The 12,828-nt window shown below is 45.6% G+C and overlaps 1 protein-coding gene across 3 annotated transcripts; it reads left to right on the top strand.

Annotated features, from left to right (window-relative positions):
- Positions 1-119: 119 nt before the first annotated feature.
- Positions 120-12,315, top strand: oca2 (oculocutaneous albinism II). 3 transcript variants are annotated; one of them, XM_049718914.2, is made up of 24 exons: positions 120-1,768; positions 2,961-3,182; positions 3,634-3,729; positions 3,833-4,000; positions 4,078-4,135; positions 4,243-4,315; positions 4,394-4,551; positions 4,640-4,722; positions 4,792-4,945; positions 5,146-5,217; positions 5,339-5,404; positions 5,663-5,719; positions 6,652-6,776; positions 6,847-6,985; positions 7,572-7,704; positions 8,165-8,312; positions 8,429-8,486; positions 8,564-8,672; positions 9,414-9,541; positions 9,649-9,708; positions 10,355-10,459; positions 10,522-10,615; positions 10,693-10,786; positions 11,856-12,315. In XM_049718914.2, the coding sequence occupies exons 2-24, from the start codon at positions 2,968-2,970 to the stop codon at positions 11,941-11,943; spliced, it is 2,481 nt and encodes an 826-aa protein (XP_049574871.1). In that variant the 5' UTR covers positions 120-1,768; positions 2,961-2,967; the 3' UTR covers positions 11,944-12,315. The 3 variants fall into 3 exon arrangements, with proteins under 3 accessions (XP_049574871.1, XP_049574863.1, XP_049574870.1); XM_049718906.2 differs by having other exon boundaries at positions 3,803-4,000; XM_049718913.2 differs by having other exon boundaries at positions 120-1,772; positions 3,803-4,000.
- The last annotated feature ends 513 nt before the right edge of the window (positions 12,316-12,828 follow it).

Raw genomic sequence — 12,828 nt, 5'->3', positions numbered from 1 at the left:
AGCTGTCATTCCTGTGTACGTACAAGAGTGTGGAGACAGTTTGGCATATTTCATCACCCTCCGAAAATAATGGCCTAAATGATTTTATTAAATTTTTCCAGAAAAAAAACAATATGTGTTGTAAAAATTGTATTTCAGGTGTACGAATGATGTGTGCTAAAGGCAACATTTTTTTTTTGGTCAAAATATGACTTGGGCCATTATTTCAATAGGAGGCTATTTTGCAAATTCACATTTCTAGATTTGTTTTTTTTCCAGCTCGGGCGCAAAGCAATCATCTTGTATTTTTGTTCCAGGGAGCCATCTTGAAGTAAGTTGAGATTGGTCCTCCCGGCCCTCCCACTCCCCGCGTGCTCTACCTTGGAGAAAAAAAAACGAGCCATGTTTCTGAGTAGTAGTTCAAAGGCACGAGGGAAGGCTCGGCTTAAAAATCAATTGCATTCTTTGTCGACTTAGCTGCTTTTTTTTCCCAGGAAGAATGTACACTACGCTGCTGAGAGTCAGGTGCTCTCATACAGTCCGACTGGAGGCGAGAGAGTGAAGGCCTCGTCCAATCCACTCAGAAGTAGCAGGTTACGTAAAGTCAATTTTGCAAACCTCATTGAATCGTAGTACACCTTGGCATTTCATTTGTTAATATAAAAGGGTTTTTTTAGCCTTATATGCACATTTTTTGTCCTATATATCACATGTGTAGTAAAGTGACCTGAATGGATGTGGACGTGATCCCATGACCTTTGATCCCGAGATGTCTTAAGGCTTTAATGTGCTAAAACCCCCAAACATCACACACTCATGCACACACAAACACACTTTCCTCAAGAGTCTTGCGGTCTGTCTAACCTTTCACTGCTTTTAAAAAAAACAAAACAAGACTATTGAAATGCTGATAAACACCAATGGCACAAATGTTTGCTGGCTGAAAACAGTAGAACCTTAATTTTAAAAATAATAAATAACTAAACAATCAAGATTAATACATTTATAAATCCAAGCTTACCGTAACAAAAAGTCTATATATAAATAAAAAAAATATGATAAATGATATTTGTAGATATAGATCATCAGAAAACATGAATAGTAATGGCACTTTATGACTCAAAATATTTCAGATGATTAATCAAATTATATATGATTGATTTAATATTTTTTATTATTATTCATAGGAACAATAATTAACATTAGTTACAGTTTAGAGAAACATTAACTGGCAACTTTTCATCATGGAAAATATAATATAAATATAACTGCTGTACATTCTGCAATTTTGTTTTCAATTTTCAACTCAGTGACAACTCAGTAATTTTTTCTTTTACGACTTTTTCAGTTCAAGTTATGAGACCAAAAAAAAAAAAAAAAAGAAAATCCAAAGTAGAAAATCACTCGAGCAGTAAAATGTGTGTTGCAAAAATGCCGTTATGAAGGAGTGTTGTGAGGATTAAATGGGCTGTAAGGGGTGGGGACTAGGCGAAGTCTTGCAGTTAAGCAGCTATTAGAAGATTGGGCCTCCTCCTCCTTCTCCTCTTCCTTCTTCTCCCCCTCTTCTTACCCTCCCTCCTACTCCTGCCGGCCGAGCCTTCATAGTCCAGGCCGCCAAGGACCATCCACCTCCTTCTCTGGGAGAGGAGACGCCGACACCTCCAGTCTCCTTCCCTTCCTTCCTCCCTTCCTTCTGTCTCCATCATCTTCTTCAGTCTCAGCCCCGCAGGAGGTCACCAAGCGGAAGCATCGCTTGCCTCCGTCATCAACTTGAACAACTTTTGTAAATGTAGGTAAGCTTCTCTCCCACTTGTCTTGGTGAAATTCAAAGTGGCCTGTTTAAGTTTCTCAAGTTTGCTTCTTGTTTTATCACATGTATTTATATACACAGTAGTATGCAAATGTCTTAGGCTGCCATTTTATTTGTAGTTTTAGAAATGGCATAATGTTAATAAAAACAAAAGAAAATATTATAATTATAATAACATACTGTCTTGGCCTTGATTTTATCAAGTCTTGTTCTTGTCTAGGTCTAAATTCAAAGTCTTGGTCTTTACCCTGTCCTAATCGGTTTCATTCTTAACAAAGTCTAAAAGCTCTCATGTTGTGACTTGTACAAATGTAGTGTATCGTAAATTCAAAATCTGTGCAGAGAGGCGTAGTAGACCAAGTATAATTTTGCAGACGTGCGCAAATCATCTTTGAAAAAGGGGGTTGTGCGCTGTTGTGGGTGTGGACACGGCTGACTGTATTCACCGCCAATCAAAGCTTCTCCTCTTCCCTTTAATTGCGGCACACTTATTTTTATTTCATTTTTGTGTAATTTGCTCATTTTAGAATGGTCACAGAATTTCAAGGATATTTGCTTTCCTGTCAAATGTCACACTTGACTCAAACAATATGCACGGACGAAATCTTCATCTGAATCAAATAATGAAAAGAGTGTAAAATTGTTAAAAAAGCAGTTTGTGTTGCTCGTGCAGCCGGCGGGCAAGAGGCGCCCACAAAGGCTCTCATTCATGACCAGGATGAGGTCCATCACATGAATTGGACAAGGATGTTACGCGGTTAGCGAAGACGTCAGAAGCAAGATCCTCATCACACAAGTGCGTGAGTCAAGTGAAAGCTCGGCCCCGGGGGTGTCCGCTGGGTGGACTCTGACATCTCCACTGATGGATAGTTAAGGCCAAAAAGTTCTCCGCTAGCCTGCAAACTAGCAGAAGCGCCCACCTCGGCCTCAATCGTAGCACGTGAGCGCTAGTCGGCTTCCATGTGAGCAATAATCCCGCCGGATTCCTGAGCTCATGTCTGATGGAGCCGACCCGGTCCACTGACCCCCTGCCGCCGTGGCCCCCCTCAGCCGATGTGTTGGATTTGCGGGTCATGTGATGGCCGAAAACGACGGCTATCAGCTTTTCGATTTGAGTTCTAGCCAAACATAAAAAAATAATGTCCTCCATCTCCTTTCTGTGCTCCTGCAGTGTCACCATGTACCTGGAAAACACAAGCAACCTGGACCTGGAAAAGTCCCAGGCCTCAGCGCCGGGCCACCAAGCGGCTGGGAATTTCGGCGAGCTGCGTCTGCTGCAGGGCATCTCGGAGCGGCGGGAAACGCAGAAGCTGCAGCAACAGTCGGCGGCTCTACCAACGGGACAACGCGTCATCCACGCTGAGGCCTTCCTGCCCGTTCGACAAGAAGACGGGTGAGGACCAAGCACAATCATGTCATGTGGGGACGCAGCTGCGCTTCCCTTGCAGGTCCCTGAATGCAGCAGCAGATTGATTTAAAAAAAAAAAAAAAAAAAAAGTCAACCTAATGATGGAAGTCGTGTTTCTGGGGGCAGGAGCGCATCTGGCAACCTGCTCGCACAGATGTGACACCTGCTCAGTCGCGGTCACAGTTCACGATGAAGCCTTTTTGTTCCTTGAGAAAATGAGATACTGTTTATTTTTAAACCTCCTCTAGGGCTTTTGAACACAACAAAAGGCCCCCATTAGTGCTTCTGGGAAAACTAGAAAAAAAGTGTTTCCTTGAATTCTCAAGTGCATCAAAGTCTTGCTTGAAATTGAACAGGAAGTCGGCCATTTTGATACAAATGTTTTTTTTTTTTTTTGTTCATGCCGTCTAATAAGACCACTTTATTTTTGTTGCAGGCACAATTTCAACATGGTTAATATTCTCACCGGCAAGAGGAATTCGGCTAACCTCTCAGAAAGGTCGCCTCTGCTCAGGTTTTCACAAGATGACAGGTAAGCAAAAGAAATGAAAAACAAGTTGAAATCAAGGACATCTGAGGACAGCTTTTCTTGCTCATGCTTCAAGCGTGGCCTACATGACCATGCATAATCCCAGTTTCTACGGCGGTGAGGAACCTTGGGATAGCAGCGCCATGGACCTGGAGAGGAGGTACCGCTTGGGCAGCGAGGTGACCAGTCTGTCCCTGCTGCGCTCCAACTCGTCCGACAAGAGCGACCCCCTGGAGCACCTCAGCCTCAGCTTCAAGCTCGCCAGAAGTTTCAAGTGAGGACTCCATCATTATTTTTTAATTTATATGGGTCAGGGCTGTATATGTAATATGTCGTTGCTTGTGTTTCTAGATGTTGTTTCCGCATCTCCAAAGTGGCCATCATCTTCACTATTGTTGTTCTTTGCAGTGTAAGTGTGTCAAAATTAGCTTAGCTTAAATTGAGGAGAAAATAACCCAGCTCCACTTCTGTATTTATTTATTTATTTTTAAAATGAATTTATTTTTGTTTTTCCAGCTGCTCTTCAGTATGTATCCCGATCGGGACAACCCTTGGAGGATGCTGGCCGTCTCGTCAACCGACAGCTTCTGTATCCGCTAAACATTTCAAACAAACAAAAGAAGGCAACGTTTGTCAATTTGCTCCTTGACCGATGGCCGCTCGGCAGCGATGAACCTGACGGAGTTCCGAGACAACGCTCTCCTCAAGCTACAGGTGGGCGGCCCCTTCAGCGGCGCCGTGGTGGACCCGGACAACCAGGAGTACGTGTTGGTTCAGGTGGAGCAGACTGACCCGCCGGGCCAGAGGAGGAGGAGAGCGCAGCAGGTGGGACATTAAAGTTGGAAAATTATGAAAATATGAGAAAAGGGTTCTTCAAAAAAAAATAAAAATTGGCTTCATCTTTTTTTGCCAGGTGATTTACAATTGGACCATTCCTTTGCACAGCGAGCGAAGCGACCAGATGGTGCTGACCAAAACATTTGAGATGCTCAGCAGGTACATCTCCACAACTTTCTGATTGCACTTAAGTCCATTTTCAGGAATTTGTACTTCTTCTTTTTCTAGCGACCCCATCACCATCACAGTGCAGGCCTTCATGGCGGACGCTGAGGTGGTGCCGCTCTCCATCACCCACCAGTCGCTCTACTTCAGCGTGGAGACGCAGGTGGCCATCGCCGGCATCATCCTGACGGGGGTCTACGTCCTCATCATCTTCGAGGTACGGCCGTGTGAGGGGAAAATCAACACAAGGTCATTCAATTATTTGGACCGAAGCATATTTCAGGGGGCCATTGCCCTCGTGGGCCACCTCTCTAGCGCCGCCAGTGGTGTGTGCGAGTAGTAGTAGTAAAAGTATTAGAATTTCTACTTGTGTGAAGTGAAATAATAGTTGTATGCTGTCGTGCTTGCATTTTCCAGATCGTCCATCGCACCCTGGCGGCCATGTTGGGATCTTTGGCTGCTTTGTCCGCTTTGGCCGTGATTGGTGACGTAAGTTTACATCTTGTGCTTGTTAGTCAGTCCACATTATATAAACTAGCCAGATGAAAATTCAGTATTTCCATTGAACGTTCTGCTGAAGTTGTATTTTGCTTTTGTTTCTCTCCCGCAGCGGCCCAGTTTGGTGCAGGTGGTGGAATGGATCGACTACGAGACTCTGGCTCTGCTCTTTGGCATGGTGAGACCACGGGAGTCCGCCCGCCTTTCCTGCGCAGTCTCCTCCATTGTTGTTCCCTTTTAAAAGCCCGTCTCCATGGTTACGGGCACGTCTTGCCTGCTTTTGGCTGAAGCTGAAACGCACTCATAGCAACAACAACACACATTGACGTTTTGTGTAAATATTTAAGAACGTTAGATTAAAAAAAATTTAAAAAAACAGATAATAAATTGCTGACCAAGATAAGGGAGAAATAACCACAACAGATTTTTTTTGCAGATGGTGCTGGTGGCCATTTTCTCCGAGACGGGTTTCTTCGACTACTGCGCCGTCAAGGTGCGTTTTGGTTCCCGCTTACATTCTCGAGATTGATGCCGACCTCCCTCCCGGCTATTCTTCACACTTGACATTTAAACGACCTCGCACGGGTGACATTTGCTGCGTTTATCGGTCTTAAAGTAGGTCAGCGCTGTACGAATGGGATGAGTCGGTCTGGAATGTCCGCCGATGAGCCGGTTAAAAGGTCAAAGGTCACCCCGCCCTTATCACATTTGGCCCGAGGTCACAAATTTCACACGGGGATATAAAAAGGGCGAGCTTTTCGTCAGCCCGCCTTGATATTCCCGAGTGTAAATTGAATTTTGCGGCGTAGGCCCTCGAGCCAGCAATCGAGCCCGCTCGCCTACGTCATCGTCGCTTCGTCTTGGAGGTCAAGGACGTGCGCAAACTCCTGGTAGAACTGTTCCCGCTAATCCTAAATATGCGGAATGTGTCCTCTGGGCTGAGGCGAGGATAATAATCAAGGCTGATGAATGTTAACAGGCTGAGTGAGAAGGACGAGCCACCTCGCTCATCAGAGATTTGGTTCCTTTGCTGCTCGGAGACTGAACCTTTGGCACCCAGGGAGAAAAATGATCAAAATGTACTTTTATAAAAAATGGTATCAACGTGAAAAAAAGATTTTCAATGACGTATAATTGTGCATTTCTACCTGGCAGAAGGTCCACGATGAACCTGTTGAAATCACTTTTTGTTCCATTTTTGTAAATCGTGCTTTTGCTCTAACAGGCTTGGAACATTCTGTCGGTTATTTACAGGTACCTTTTGAGAAATTTGCTAGTAATTTCCCCACCCATTTGCGACGCCGACCTCTTCTTAAAAGTGTACTCTGTAATTTTCGATTTGCGTCATCGCAAGTCTCTGCTGGCTGATGGATGCTGACTCATCATTGTGTCACGTTTGTTCCTTCCTTGCTTACTTCCTGACAGGCCTACCGCCTCTCCAAAGGCCGCGTGTGGCCCATGATCATCATCCTCTGCCTCATCGCCGCCATCCTCTCCGCCTTCCTGGACAACGTGACCACCATGATGCTCTTCACCCCCGTCACCATCAGGTGCTGCCATGCTCCGGCCACTTTGGATGGCAAACAAATTTGGTGATTCGAGTCACGCCAATTTCTTCAGGCTGTGCGAGGTGCTCAACCTGGACCCTAGACACGTGCTGATCGCCGAAGTCATCTTCACCAACATCGGCGGCGCGGCCACAGCTGTGGGCGACCCGCCAAACGTCATCATCGTGTCCAATCAGGATCTACGCAGACAAGTAGGCTCTCATCCTTGATGCTGACTTTCTTTGTCCTCGCCGTGTACTCTGGTGACAAGTGTCCTCGGCAATACCCGGAAAATCTACTTGAGTACTCCGCCGTCTGTACTCTCAATGGGTTTTGTAAACATGGCGGTAGAATTTCAAAAACAAGCACACTCGGACGTGGCCTCAACAACGAGACGCGTCTATCTCTGGATTGCGCTCGAAATATCCCCGCCCCCCCCTCTCGGTAAACAAACAAGCGGGCAAAGCAAGCATGCGTACACAAGCTGTCCTTATCAGAGTGCCGCCATGACCCGACCCAAGCGGCGTCCCCCCCCTCATCGCCGCCCACTTCTCTTCCGTGAGCGCTGCCAAGACAAACTGGACGTTTGCTGGAATCAACAAAACGTCCACGTCCGCCAAAGGCCAAAATGTCGAGCGCTGATGTCAGCGGGAAGCTGCTTGGAGAATGAGGATTTGGTTATTTGGCAGAATAATATTCCGATAACAGATTAATCGGCCGATAAATTCAAACGAATCAGTCACATCAAAATGTCTGCCCCTACCGTGACCCTTTTCTTTCACTGTGCGTCTCTCGCAGGGCATCGACTTTGCCAACTTCACCGGCTACATGTTCTTGGGAATATGCCTGGTCCTCTTCACCTCCTTCCCCTTCCTGCGCATGCTCTACTGGAACAAGAAACTCTACAACAAGGAATCCATCGAAATTGTGGGTGAGTCCAAACACGATACTATGAGGTCACTGTCACTTTCCAGCATCTTCTCTGTCGCGTTAGCCTCTTAGGATGCGGTCTATCACACAGAGAGACGCAAACGTTTACGCTCGATAACTCGCCGTCCCAAAGAGAGCGAGTTCCTCGGGGCAGCTTTAAAAGAGAACCACAGGAAGGTGGCTCGTTTAGCGGCGAGCCGATTGAAGGAAGCCGCCCCCGCCGTTTGCTAATTATTTCCATTTGCTAACTCCTTCCTGTTCTTTTGATGTTGCATCTTCTGGGTCGATTTTGAACATCCTCATAAATGCTTTGGCCCGGCACAGTGGCAGCACCTCCTTCAGCGGCGGTGTTGCTGCATTCGTCCCTCTGCGGGGTTCAGCGCTCATTGACCGGAAAGATCATCTTCAAAACACCAGCGGCAAATATTTTCTCACTTTTTTTTTTTTTTTATCTGCCGTAGAGCTCAAACACGAGATTCTGGTGTGGAGGCAGACGGCGCAGCGCATCAACCCCGCCAGCCGAGAGGAGACGGCTGTCAAATGTCTCCTGATGCAGAAAGTGCTCAACCTGGAAAGTCTGCTGCGCAAGATGATGAAAACATTCCAGAGGTAAAAATGAAACAAGTTTGACATCATGTTACGCCCAAGTAGGTCATGTGGCATACCCCATACTTGCTTGGAGGAATTATTCGAATATGTCTAAAACCACGAATTGTGCTTGACAGAGAAATTTCCCAAGAGGACAAAAACTGGGAGCAGAACATTCAAGAGCTGCAAAAGAAGGTTTTGCTTTTCTTACTTCCCAACACTTGAGCTCATTGTCACCCGTCCTGATTGTTCTTTTCTTTTGTTCCCCGCAGCACAGAATCACCGACAAGGTGCTCCTGGTCAAGTGCGTGTCGGTGCTAACCGTGGTCATCTTGATGTTCTTTGTCAACTCCTTCGTTCCAAGCATACACTTGGATCTCGGTGAGGGCCCCACTGGTGCTACCGCTGTTTCTATTTTAGTGGCCGATTGAAGTATTTACTCATTACGGACGGTGCCGGTGCACGGCGACTTAATTACGGGCTGCTCGATGGTGACATTCGTTGAACGAGCGTGACCTCAGACAGCGGCGGCCCAGGTAATTGGTTTCAATTACAGCTGCTTTCAAAAGCTCAACCTCATTAAAAGCTCATTAAACCAACACGGTTGAGATTTCATTCCGCTCCGTCGGCGGCCGCCAATTTTCTTTTGTTTCGGCCGATGCGGTGAGCGAGTGAATTTCTCACATAATGAGTTAGTAATGTATTTAATTCGACATCACGGATTGTGAGTAAATATGTAATGTGAACGGAAGTTATTTTGAAATTCTCATTTGTTTGGTTAGCCGGGTTGTCAGACAAAATGGGAAAGTTGAGTCTAAGTCTAAGTCTAAGTTCACTGAGTTCAGCCTTGAGAAGCAAAATGATCAAAACGTGCTTCAGACTGAATTGACAATAATTTCATCAAACACATTCAAAAGAAAGAAATACAAGTTTATTTCTCTATTGCTCTGGTTTTTTTTGTGTGTCCTTCCACTTCCATTCATCCTTGTTCTTTCCTTGGACGTAAAGTAATTGCAGTTGATATTGACAAAGAATGAACTCTCATCCTCGTTTTTTGTCCAATTGTTGATAGGTTTCTTGGAAATCTCAATTTACTCTCATTTTGTTCTCTCCACCATTCAGGTTGGATCGCCATCCTTGGCGCGCTGTGGCTTTTGGTCCTGGCCGACATTCAGGACTTTGAGATGATCTTGCACCGCGTGGAGTGGGCCACACTTCTCTTCTTTGCTGCCCTCTTTGTCTTGATGGAGGTGCTTCTTTTTGAAAAATAAAAAAAAAAGATGCGCATGAAATAACTACAAACAATCCACAGGGCAGTATCGATATGATTTATGGTTTTTTTTTGTTAATGTTGCAGGCTCTGGCCCAGCTGCAGCTCATCGACTACATTGGCGAGCAGACGGCTCTCCTCATCAAAGTAAGTCACCTTTGTACTTTAGTATTTTCTTCTACCACAATGTGAATAGCGAAAACCTCAAAGTTGTGTAATTGCCTATAGTTGCCATAAGATGGTACCAAAGTACATTTTCAAATGAAGCTCCTCCCCTCAGTTCAAGTTTGCGTATTTCTACTCCGTCGGTCATTCCGACACATCGGACACATCCCCTGCAAATTCCATGACGGGGTTTCCACCTGGTTTCGCTCGGAACGTCATTGCCTTGGCTAGCGAGCGGCCGTGAGATTGCCTGCGTAATAAATGCGTCAGTTGGTATAAAGCGGCGGGCCACCTAGAGCGCGGATAATCGCCGGTGACAGGCGGCGTGGCGCTCTTTCCATCTGACTTCCTGTGAAACAAAAAAAACACATCTGCATGCAAGCGTGCGACAGGTGCGAGGTAGAGATCTCATTTGTGTTGCTTAGCGACTTGATGGAGCAAAACGGAGCTTTGTGAGGCACACAATACAAATACTTGTACTTGAGTAGATTTTTCCGATACATGTAGAGTATTTTTTTTCTGACATTTTAATTTTACTCTCTACATTTCTACTCCTTGTTCCTTCTATTGAACTTCCACGAATGACGTAAAAAAAAAAAAAAACTGCTAATGTTTGTTTTGATTGCAGTCGGTGCCGGAGGACCAGCGCATGGCCATCGCCATCATCTTGGTGATGTGGATCTCGGCTTTGGCTTCTTCTCTCATCGACAACATCCCCTTCACTGCCACCATGGTGAGCAAGCGACCCATAACGTAAAACAAAACAAATGACGCTTTTTTTTTTTTTTCTTCCAGATTCCAGTCCTCATCAACTTGAGTCAGGATGCCGATGTGAACCTACCAGTGAAACCGCTCATCTTTGCCTTGGCCATGGGAGCCTGTCTGGGTGGTGAGTTTCCCTCAAAGTCCGACCGACCGACGTTTAGCACAACAAATCAACATCAGCGCTCATGTGTGTGTGTGAAGGAAACGGCACGTTGATCGGCGCGTCTGCAAACGTGGTGTGTGCCGGCATCGCGGAGCAACACGGCTACGGCTTCTCCTTCATGGAGTTCTTCAGGTACCATGTTTTCTTCTCCAAATGTTGGGCCGCTTGGTCAGTCAACTGGAGCACACACACACACTCCTACTTTCATTTGGGCTAGGTTTTATTGTAAGTCTCTCAAGCAAGTACTCCAACCTGACTCGGACTCCCATGTGCGCTTTGAACTCAAAGAGCCAGTTGCTATGGCAGCTAGCTCTTTGCTTTCATCGACAGCCACAGCAAGCCATCGCACATGAGCAGAGGTGGCAGAAGTATTCACGCCCTTCTACTTAAATCCAAACAGGCTCCTTGTGTAAATCAAGACAAGGAACAGTAAGAGTGACTTACTTAGGTTTGTACAACCCAATTTTTTTTTCCAAAGCTCTTAGAGCCGTGCAATACTACTGATAATAATAATGAATCATAATTATAGGAACAGCCTTTGGTTTCTCTTCCTCACTGTCTTTTGACTTCCCCGATGGAAGCGTGGTCTCCGGTCGCCACCTTTGCTCGTGTCGCAGCTGCTCTGAGGGTTGGCGCTGATTGGTAGGGGCGACCCCCTTGTAGAGACCTCTGCAGCTGAGATCCGACCGGTGCGGCGTTGAATTCACGTCCCGCTTGATCACTGCGCTGCCTTTTGCTGGAGCGTGACTAAGCATGACGAGCGGCTCCTTTTATGCTCGCAAGCTATTCCAATCCTTCTTTTGTTTCGCTAACTAAGATCGCAATTGAAAAAAAAAAAAAGAACAACAAACCAAGCAAGTGAAAAAAAAAAAAGGCTTTTTGGAATATGACCTTAAAAAGAGTTGCTTCAAAATGTCATACTTGCTGTGTCTTGGCACATGTCGGCGTTCTGGTGCGGGTCCAACGGATCCGTGCCGGCTGACGAGCCGGGGGCTAAGTCTCCCGGGCCCCGCGAGCCGCCATGTGTCCATGGAGGACATGGACGATGGCCAAGGCCAACCATCTGCAGTCACTCCAGTGTTTGAGGACGTGCTCGAATGAAAGTGGCGGCCAAGTGACAAGTTCAGGCTGAACTTGTGGGTCCATTTTGGAGGTCTTGTGCAACTAATGCTTCTTTGTTTTTTTGTGTGTGATCTGACAGGTTAGGCTTCCCCATGATGATCATGACGTGCATGATTGGCATGTGCTACCTGCTGGCCACTCACATCGGACTCGGCTGGAACATGTGATCCAGGACTTGAAGGTTCACAGAACCAGACCACAAACCGGAATCCGAAGAGGTTGGAGCAAAGACGAGAAGAAATGGCAACCGATAGCACAAATGTACATTTTCCCCTCTTCCAGTTAAGCAGACGATGAATTGTTCAGTGTTGTCAAATATGGCCTCAATCATTAAACAAAATATTCCCCAAAATATATTATTTATGCTTAAAGAAACCATGACACCCAGTTAAAGGGATTTTTATAATCGTTCATGTAAAATATTTTTTCCACATAGCCATAAAATAATGTTGGCGGAGGGCGATGATTTAATGCTGATGATTTTTAACCAAGAGGAAACCTTGAGAAATCAAAGGATTAAACTTGATGGTGTTTTGAAATTGCTTCTAAGCTTGTTTATGTTTAAATGAACCCTATTGGAAGGTATTTTTCTCAGTTTTTCACGCACACACACACACGCACGCATGCACACACACACAAAATGACGTAACCTCCTGTTCACGAACGACTTGCGAATTAGTGATGTGCATTCCAGTTCTTTTAGGTGAACGAATCTTTAGAATCAGGTTCACTCAAACGATTCGTTCAAACGAATCCCCCCGGGACAGGAAACTACGTCACTGATTTCAATTCATTTTAGGATGAACTATCGATACAAATATTTTCATTTGGTTGAAGGCAATGGTGTTAACCACTCGACCAGAGCCTGCTCGGCAACAAAAGGAGATTTGGTCATATTTTTAGGGTATCCATCCAAACACGTTCGGTGTTCAAAGTTTCAACGGATAGTCCGAAGCAACAGTAGTCACCATGACAGGCGACCACCTGGTAGCTTCAGTGTGCCTAGCGCCGTTGGACGATCAGGAGAAGAAGATTTGGATTGACGGATGTGA

The sequence above is a fragment of the Syngnathus scovelli genome, chromosome 10 (assembly GCF_024217435.2).
Source record: "Syngnathus scovelli strain Florida chromosome 10, RoL_Ssco_1.2, whole genome shotgun sequence".
NCBI lineage: Eukaryota > Metazoa > Chordata > Actinopteri > Syngnathiformes > Syngnathidae > Syngnathus > Syngnathus scovelli.
Note: the sequence above shows the minus strand (reverse complement) of the source record. Positions and strands in the feature narration are given on the sequence as shown.